Source organism: Oratosquilla oratoria, chromosome 22 (assembly GCF_046742065.1).
Source record: "Oratosquilla oratoria isolate Oo_2021 chromosome 22, ASM4674206v1, whole genome shotgun sequence".
Taxonomy (NCBI): domain Eukaryota; kingdom Metazoa; phylum Arthropoda; class Malacostraca; order Stomatopoda; family Squillidae; genus Oratosquilla; species Oratosquilla oratoria.
This window is the reverse complement of record NC_134798.1, coordinates 14,655,882-14,665,881: the sequence shown is the minus strand read 5'-3', so window position 1 is coordinate 14,665,881 and position 10,000 is coordinate 14,655,882. Positions and strand designations below refer to the sequence as shown.

General features: G+C 37.9%; 1 protein-coding gene across 1 annotated transcript in view; it reads right to left on the bottom strand.

The window, feature by feature from the left end:
• The window catches only part of LOC143037282 (uncharacterized), a 5,904-nt gene extending 103 nt beyond the window's left edge, over positions 1 to 5,801 (bottom strand). The window contains exons 1-2 of the mRNA XM_076205414.1: positions 4,793 to 5,801; positions 2,054 to 2,121 (exon numbers count right to left, since the gene is read on the bottom strand). Of these exons, the coding sequence (XP_076061529.1) occupies positions 2,054 to 2,121; positions 4,793 to 5,801 (1,077 nt within the window). The remainder of the gene's footprint in view (positions 1 to 2,053; positions 2,122 to 4,792) is intronic.
• Positions 5,802 to 10,000: the final 4,199 nt, after the last annotated feature.

The following is a 10,000-nucleotide window of genomic DNA, read 5'->3' as shown; positions in this document are numbered from 1 at the left end:
TTTCTATCATGGACTTCTTTTTTTTCCAAATATTTCACCCATTACTCTGCAAGGAGATTATTTCTGTCAGTCATGGTGGTCCAAGATCGTCTTGCACAATTAAAAGCTTCACTGATACTACGAACCATTTATACCCCCCGGGGTATATATATCATACGGATATATAGTATATATACACACATACATACATACATACTATATATATATATATATATATATATATATATATATATATATATACATATATTATGGATATATACTATTTATATATACATGTAAGTGTATGCATATATATATATATATATATATATATATTATATTTATATATATACATATTTGTATATATGCAAGCAATCATATCACCGTGATACAAAAATGCAAAATAACCACAGGAGAAAGGAAACTTGTAGACAGTAAGTACTTTCGTATATTACATCTTCAGACTAAATGACAGAGAACAGAGTTGGGTTTTTAATATAAGGGCCAGGTGGCAACCATAGGGGGGAAGGGGGGAGACAATACAATGTGAGGAGGGGGGATGACCTTACCCCTATCGACCTGACCAACACATAAGGGTCAATCTGGCGGAAATATCTCGGTGACCATTTGCGTTATCAATTTATCACATTTAAAATGACCATAGCTTAAGTTTATATTTTTGTCAAACGTAATGTACTAGAAAGATATTAGTAAACTAGAAAGAGTGCAACAGAGAATGACTAAAATGATATCAAGGCTTCTTCTTCTTCTTCCTATTCTTCTTCTTCTTCCTATTCTTCTTCTTCTTCCTATTCTTCTTCTTCCTATTCTTCTTCTTCTTCCTATTCTTCTTCTTCTTCCTATTCTTCTTCTTCTTCTTCCTATTCTTCTTCTTCTTCCTATTCTTCTTCTTCTTCTTCTTCCTATTCTTCTTCTTCTTCCTATTCTTCTTCTTCTTCTTCCTATTCTTCTTCTTCTTCTTCCTATTCTTCTTCTTCTTCTTCCTATTCTTCTTCTTCTTCTTCCTATTCTTCTTCTTCTTCTTCCTATTCTTCTTCTTCTTCCTATTCTTCTTCTTCTTCCTATTCTTCTTCTTCTTCCTATTCTTCTTCTTCTTCTTCCTATTCTTCTTCTTCTTCTTCCTATTCTTCTTCTTCTTCTTCCTATTCTTCTTCTTCTTCTTCCTATTCTTCTTCTTCTTCTTCCTATTCTTCTTCTTCTTCTTCTTCCTATTCTTCTTCTTCTTCTTCCTATTCTTCTTCTTCTTCTTCTTCCTATTCTTCTTCTTCTTCTTCCTATTCTTCTTCTTCTTCTTCCTATTCTTCTTCTTCTTCTTCCTATTCTTCTTCTTCTTCTTCCTATTCTTCTTCTTCTTCTTCCTATTCTTCTTCTTCTTCTTCCTATTCTTCTTCTTCTTCTTCCTATTCTTCTTCTTCTTCCTATTCTTCTTCTTCCTATTCTTCTTCTTCTTCCTATTCTTCTTCTTCTTCCTATTCTTCTTCTTCTTCCTATTCTTCTTCTTCCTATTCTTCTTCTTCTTCCTATTCTTCTTCTTCTTCCTATTCTTCTTCTTCTTCCTATTCTTCTTCTTCTTCCTATTCTTCTTCTTCTTCCTATTCTTCTTCTTCTTCCTATTCTTCTTCTTCTTCCTATTCTTCTTCTTCTTCCTATTCTTCTTCCTATTCTTCTTCCTATTCTTCTTCCTATTCTTCTTCCTATTCTTCTTCCTATTCTTCTTCCTATTCTTCTTCCTATTCTTCCTCTTCCTCTTCTTCCTCTTCCTCTTCTTCCTCTTCCTCTTCTTCTTCTTCCTCTTCTTCTTCTTCCTCTTCTTCTTCTTCCCCTTCTTCTTCCTCTTCTTCTTCTTCTTCTTCTTCTTCTTCGAGTTCTTCTTCGAGTTCTTCTTCTTCGAGTTCTTCTTCTTCGAGTTCTTCTTCTTCGAGTTCTTCTTCTTCGAGTTCTTCTTCTTCTTCTTCTAGTTCTTCTTCTTCTTCTTCTTCTTCTTCTTCTTCTTCTTCTTCTTCTTCTTCTTCTTCTTCTTCTTCTTCTTCTTCTTCTTCTTCTTCTGGGAAACCCAGGATTCAGGATCCTTTAAGGCATATCGAGAGGTCACTTCCACAGTGCCCACCAACACCAAGCCAACTGTAAGTGAAGAGATAGGTAAGCGTGTAGTGGAGTGGAAAGAGATTTCGTCATGGGTCTGGTAGTGAAAAGAGTGTGGAGGAAAGGGAGGTATTTGGATGGATTTAAATGAGTACATAGAGGGATCAGGGAGAAATATCAATGTAGTGGTATTGAGAGACCTTAATGCTATGGTAGGAAAGGAACCAATAGACGGAGTGGTTGGAAAATGTGGAGTTCCAGGAAAGAATAGTAGTGGAGAGTTGATGGTGGAGATGTGTCTCGAAAGAGAGTTGATGATAGCAAGATTCTATTATATTTCTTTCTTGCAGGCTTTTTCCTTTAGCTAAAATTGTTGCCTTAGACCAATCAATATGATGGTTGTATAATGCTTTATGTTGGAATAACGCATTATTTTCCTGGGCAGATCTCACACTATATTTATGTTGGGAAATCCTTGTTTCCAAGGTTTTCCCAATTTGTCCAATATAAAATTTATTACAATCTTGACAAGGAATTTTATAGACCACACCGTTGTTGTTAGGAGGGCTGTTCTTAATTAAAGTTTTCTTAATGGTGTGGTCATATTTAAAAGCTACTTTGATATCCAATTTTTTTAGTAGATTAACAATACTAAGAAAATTTTCATGAAAAGGAAGAACAAGTGTATTTAGTTGTTTATGGTTTCCTTGTTGCAATCAAGAACAAGGAAACCATAAACAACTAAATATAACTAAATATGCAATTTCGTAAATATTACGTAAATCAGTTCCTAAGATTGACAAGATAGGTCCATGAGATAATACACATACATAAATCCTTATGTAATGAATGGAACATGTTTGACAAAGCAAAAGAAGAACGGAATACGTATATAAAGGTAGAATTAATTAAATTACAGTCTTCATACGTCGCTTTGACGGTTTGGTCAGGAAGGTGAGCTACGTGTCTACCGTGTGAAAGCCGGCATGCCTCACAACTTATCAAAAGTAGACATACGCACACATGTGCACATGAGAAATAGACCTATATTCACGTAAATGATTTAGCCCTTCACTACGACGGGTCTGTAGTCGTAACTATATACATACATACATACATACATACATACATATATATATATATATATATATATATACATATACATATATATACATATATATACATATATGAGGAGTAGAGGGAAACACACAAGTAGAACAGGAGTTTATTCCTTGACTAGTTTCGCACAGTGATGCTTCTTCAGAAAGAATGGTTTGCATTACAGAATAACTGGTATTAAATACAAAAAATATTAGGAGAAAGAGGGTATAAGGGAAGGTCACTTCCTATTCATGGTGGCACGAAATCGTGCGGGTTGGTCGGACTGGCGCTCCGTGTGGTGCTACGAGTGAACAGATGTCCTGTTGTTTTCCACTCAGTTGCTGCATGTAGTGCTGTTATCTTTGATAATTTAATATCTCCTATTCTATTATTTGTGCATTTATTTGTGGCTATGTATATGGCTTCTACCATTTTCCTCTGTTTCTTACTGAGGTTGTTGTGTAATACATCAGCTTCATCCCATTTTGGTAGGTGCCCTTTTTCATCTATATGGTGCACGAACGCGCTGGTTTCACGGTGGTGACGGACATCGGCTCTGTGTTCTTTGAGTCTTGTTGGCAAACTCCTATATGTTTCTCCAATATAAACATTATCACAACCTGAGCAAGGGATTCTATAAACTAAACTGTTGGTATTAATATTTTCCATCTTTGGTTTTATGATGTCCCCGATTTTCTTTCCTGCGTCACATGAGAAACGGATGTTAGAGTGTCTTAATTCTTTACTTAGCAGGCCAAATCAGAAGTGGGAACTACTACGTAGTTAATGTTTTTAATGTTTTTTTCCTCCTTGTTATTCCTCTCCCTTACAGCTTTGGCCTTCTTCAAGGTGGACGAGAGAAGACCGGTAGGGAAGCCAAGTTTTCTGAAAGTTTCGGTGACATGATGTAATTCGTCATGGAGGAATTCAGGGCTGCATATTCTGAGTGCTCGGAGAAAGAAGCCCATGACTACGCCGGTCTTGGTCTTTTGGTCGTGAGCACTGAAAAAACTAATATAGTCATCTTTGTGGGTGGGTTTCCTATACACTTTGAATTTGACAGTGCTATTTTCTCTAATGATAACTGTATCTAGGAACGGTAGGGACCCATTAACCTCGTGTTCTACTGTTAGTTGGATCCTGGGATGGACTTGGTTGAGTTGTGAGAGGATGTCATCAATGTTGGTGTCTTTGGGGAGAACGAGAAGACAGTCATCTACGTACCTGTACCATTTGCTGTTATTTGGGATTATCTTAATATATTCTTCTTGTTCAAGTGTCTCCATAAAGAGGCATGCGGCTACTGCACTTAGAGGGGATCCCATAGGCAAACCTTCGTGTTGGTAAAAAGTTTTCCCGTTGAAGGAAACAGACGCACACTTGAAGCACATTTCAATTAGTTTTATATAGTCTCTCTTATTAATAGGAAGGTCGTCCGCGTTGATGTGTGTCAAGACTTTCTTGATAGCAGAGATGGCATTTTGTATTAAGACATTAGTAAATAAACTTTTAACATCATAACTTACCAGTACTTTGTCTTTGAAATCTATTTCCTTTAATCTATTTAATAAGTCGGACGAGTTTTTAAGGTGTGCCTCACTGATTTTACCAAGTGATGAAGATAGTGGTTTAGCAAGATGTTTAGCTAACCTATGGGGCGCGCTGCCAATACCGGAGGTAATGGGTCTGAGGGGAATCTCAGGCTTGTGTGTCTTAGGGAGACCTCTCATGGATGGTATTCTTGGATTTTCCTCAAGAAGGTGTAATAGGCGTTTTCCTTTCTCTGTTCTTCTGAGTAATTTCCTTGCTTCCTTGTTGAATATATTGGCCTCATCCTTAGCTTGTTGTTCAGTTTGTGGTCTGTAGGTGTTTGTGTCCGAGAGAAGGGCTTCCATTTTCCTGATGTATTCAGTCTTGTCCATGATAACGATACCACCACCTTTATCTGCTTTAGTGACAACAATATCCTGGTTATTGCGTAGTTCTTCAAGTGCCACTTGGAATCTTCTTGGGATAGTAGGAGGGTTAGATTTGGAGGCTAAGGTGCAGCAAAAAAGGACTCCTTGTTTGAAACCGATGTCTATGTCATCTTCCTTCCAGTTATAGTTCTTCATAATGTAGTCGGAAAGTTTCTTGGTGTTATTGTTGGTGCTGAATTTTAGACCTAAAGAAAGAGCCTGTGACTGGGAAGGGGTGAGAGTGTAAGAAGACAAGTTATTCAGAAGGTGATGCTTACCGATGTTATTCCATTTGCTTGTGTTGCACAATTGACTAAGTTTATGTTGGAGATTAGCTTGTTGTTGTTGATTCGATCTTGACAGTTTTTCCAACAAATGATTAGGCAGTTGAATGTGTCTCAATTGGCCTTTATAATCTTCAGCTTCATAAAGCAGAGTTTCTTTGGCTTCGAGCAAGTAGGACCGAGCAGTCTTGGAGAAAGGCAAATGTCCTCCTTGTAGGTGGATGGGGGCGGACTTAGGAATAACCTGCTCTTCTAAGCAATCTTGGAGGAAATTGATGCGGTTTCGAAGACTAACCAGTTTTTTTCTGAGTGCAAACTCTGCTCCTGTAAAGTCATTGAGTGTTTCCTCTCTACCTGGGGACGAATGTGAAGACATCCTGACAGGTTGTAAGAGGAGTAGAGGGAAACACACAAGTAGAACAGGAGTTTATTCCTTGACTAGTTTCGCACAGTGATGCTTCTTCAGAAAGAATGGTTTGCATTACAGAATAACTGGTATTAAATACAAAAAATATTAGGAGAAAGAGGGTATAAGGGAAGGTCACTTCCTATTCATGGTGGCACGAAATCGTGCGGGTTGGTCGGACTGGCGCTCCGTGTGGTGCTACGAGTGAACAGATGTCCTGTTGTTTTCCACTCAGTTGCTGCATGTAGTGCTGTTATCTTTGATAATTTAATATCTCCTATTCTATTATTTGTGCATTTATTTGTGGCTATGTATATGGCTTCTACCATTTTCCTCTGTTTCTTACTGAGGTTGTTGTGTAATACATCAGCTTCATCCCATTTTGGTAGGTGCCCTTTTTCATCTATATGGTGCACGAACGCGCTGGTTTCACGGTGGTGACGGACATCGGCTCTGTGTTCTTTGAGTCTTGTTGGCAAACTCCTATATGTTTCTCCAATATAAACATTATCACAACCTGAGCAAGGGATTCTATAAACTAAACTGTTGGTATTAATATTTTCCATCTTTGGTTTTATGATGTCCCCGATTTTCTTTCCTGCGTCACATGAGAAACGGATGTTAGAGTGTCTTAATTCTTTACTTAGTGCGCAGGCCAAATCAGAAGTGGGAACTACTACGTAGTTAATGTTTTTAATGTTTTTTTCCTCCTTGTTATTCCTCTCCCTTACAGCTTTGGCCTTCTTCAAGGTGGACGAGAGAAGACCGGTAGGGAAGCCAAGTTTTCTGAAAGTTTCGGTGACATGATGTAATTCGTCATGGAGGAATTCAGGGCTGCATATTCTGAGTGCTCGGAGAAAGAAGCCCATGACTACGCCGGTCTTGGTCTTTTGGTCGTGAGCACTGAAAAAAACTAATATAGTCATCTTTGTGGGTGGGTTTCCTATACACTTTGAATTTGACAGTGCTATTTTCTCTAATGATAACTGTATCTAGGAACGGTAGGGACCCATTAACCTCGTGTTCTACTGTTAGTTGGATCCTGGGATGGACTTGGTTGAGTTGTGAGAGGATGTCATCAATGTTGGTGTCTTTGGGGAGAACGAGAAGACAGTCATCTACGTACCTGTACCATTTGCTGTTATTTGGGATTATCTTAATATATTCTTCTTGTTCAAGTGTCTCCATAAAGAGGCATGCGGCTACTGCACTTAGAGGGGATCCCATAGGCAAACCTTCGTGTTGGTAAAAAGTTTTCCCGTTGAAGGAAACAGACGCACACTTGAAGCACATTTCAATTAGTTTTATATAGTCTCTCTTATTAATAGGAAGGTCGTCCGCGTTGATGTGTGTCAAGACTTTCTTGATAGCAGAGATGGCATTTTGTATTAAGACATTAGTAAATAAACTTTTAACATCATAACTTACCAGTACTTTGTCTTTGAAATCTATTTCCTTTAATCTATTTAATAAGTCGGACGAGTTTTTAAGGTGTGCCTCACTGATTTTACCAAGTGATGAAGATAGTGGTTTAGCAAGATGTTTAGCTAACCTATGGGGCGCGCTGCCAATACCGGAGGTAATGGGTCTGAGGGGAATCTCAGGCTTGTGTGTCTTAGGGAGACCTCTCATGGATGGTATTCTTGGATTTTCCTCAAGAAGGTGTAATAGGCGTTTTCCTTTCTCTGTTCTTCTGAGTAATTTCCTTGCTTCCTTGTTGAATATATTGGCCTCATCCTTTTTACCAACACGAAGGTTTGCCTATGGGATCCCCTCTAAGTGCAGTAGCCGCATGCCTCTTTATGGAGACACTTGAACAAGAAGAATATATTAAGATAATCCCAAATAACAGCAAATGGTACAGGTACGTAGATGACTGTCTTCTCGTTCTCCCCAAAGACACCAACATTGATGACATCCTCTCACAACTCAACCAAGTCCATCCCAGGATCCAACTAACAGTAGAACACGAGGTTAATGGGTCCCTACCGTTCCTAGATACAGTTATCATTAGAGAAAATAGCACTGTCAAATTCAAAGTGTATAGGAAACCCACCCACAAAGATGACTATATTAGTTTTTTCAGTGCTCACGACCAAAAGACCAAGACCGGCGTAGTCATGGGCTTCTTTCTCCGAGCACTCAGAATATGCAGCCCTGAATTCCTCCATGACGAATTACATCATGTCACCGAAACTTTCAGAAAACTTGGCTTCCCTACCGGTCTTCTCTCGTCCACCTTGAAGAAGGCCAAAGCTGTAAGGGAGAGGAATAACAAGGAGGAAAAAAACATTAAAAACATTAACTACGTAGTAGTTCCCACTTCTGATTTGGCCTGCGCACTAAGTAAAGAATTAAGACACTCTAACATCCGTTTCTCATGTGACGCAGGAAAGAAAATCGGGGACATCATAAAACCAAAGATGGAAAATATTAATACCAACAGTTTAGTTTATAGAATCCCTTGCTCAGGTTGTGATAATGTTTATATTGGAGAAACATATAGGAGTTTGCCAACAAGACTCAAAGAACACAGAGCCGATGTCCGTCACCACCGTGAAACCAGCGCGTTCGTGCACCATATAGATGAAAAAGGGCACCTACCAAAATGGGATGAAGCTGATGTATTACACAACAACCTCAGTAAGAAACAGAGGAAAATGGTAGAAGCCATATACATAGCCACAAATAAATGCACAAATAATAGAATAGGAGATATTAAATTATCAAAGATAACAGCACTACATGCAGCAACTGAGTGGAAAACAACAGGACATCTGTTCACTCGTAGCACCACACGGAGCGCCAGTCCGACCAACCCGCACGATTTCGTGCCACCATGAATAGGAAGTGACCTTCCCTTATACCCTCTTTCTCCTAATATTTTTTGTATTTAATACCAGTTATTCTGTAATGCAAACCATTCTTTCTGAAGAAGCATCACTGTGCGAAACTAGTCAAGGAATAAACTCCTGTTCTACTTGTGTGTTTCCCTCTACTCCTCTTACAACCTGTCAGGATGTCTTCATATACATATATACATATACATATATATACATATGTATATACATATATATACATATATATACATATATATACATATACATATATATACATATATATACATATACGTATATATATACATATACATATATATACATAATATACATATATATACATATATATATATACATATATATACATATATACATACACATATACGTATATACATATAATATATATATATATATATATATATATATATATATATAGCCACACATCATTTTACCTGTGATAGAGAAAATCTCTGTTCATATATATATATATATATATATATATATATATATGTATATATATATATATATATATATATATATATATATATATATATATATATATATATATATATATAGCCACACATCGTTGTGTCTGTGATAGAGGAAATCTCTGTTCCTAGAGAAACGATGATACTTTATTATACTTCGACTGTCCCTCCATTATGCTGTCCCCACGCCCTTTGTTACTTACTGTCTTGTACCATTTCTCTGAATATTCATTTCCTTTTTTGGAGGAGGAAAATACTGCCACCAAGTCTTCCCACTTGAGTCATACAAGGCGACAAAAAAACGGGACGAGGATTAGGACAAGGCATCCTTCTCCATGTAGCCCCACAGGGGACGTTCCTAAAAAAAAAAGTAAATGCATTAGAGGGTCTCGGGGTTTTCCATCCAGTACTCTAACGTTTGGATCTTTTAATATGCGTGCATGTGGTACAGATGAGAGTAAATGGGAAGAGATAGGCAGTATGTTGGTGAGAATGTGGATATGTTGGTACTGAGTGAAACTGAGTTGAGAGGGAGGGGTGATTGTGAGTTTGGGAGTGTAGTTGGGAGGTTCTCAAGAGTGAAGAGAGGACGAGGGAGAGAAGGGGTGGCTATACTAGTAAGTGAAGAGATAGGTAAGCGTGTAGTGGAGTGGAAAGAGATTTCGTCATGGGTCTGGTAGTGAAAAGAATGTGGAGGAAAGGGAGGTTTTTTGGATGGATTTAAATGAGTACATAGAGAGATCAGGGAGAAATATCAATGTAGTGGTATTGAGAGACCTTAATGCTATGGTAGGAAAGGAACCAATAGACGGAGTGGTTGGAAAATGTGGAGTTCCAGGAAAGA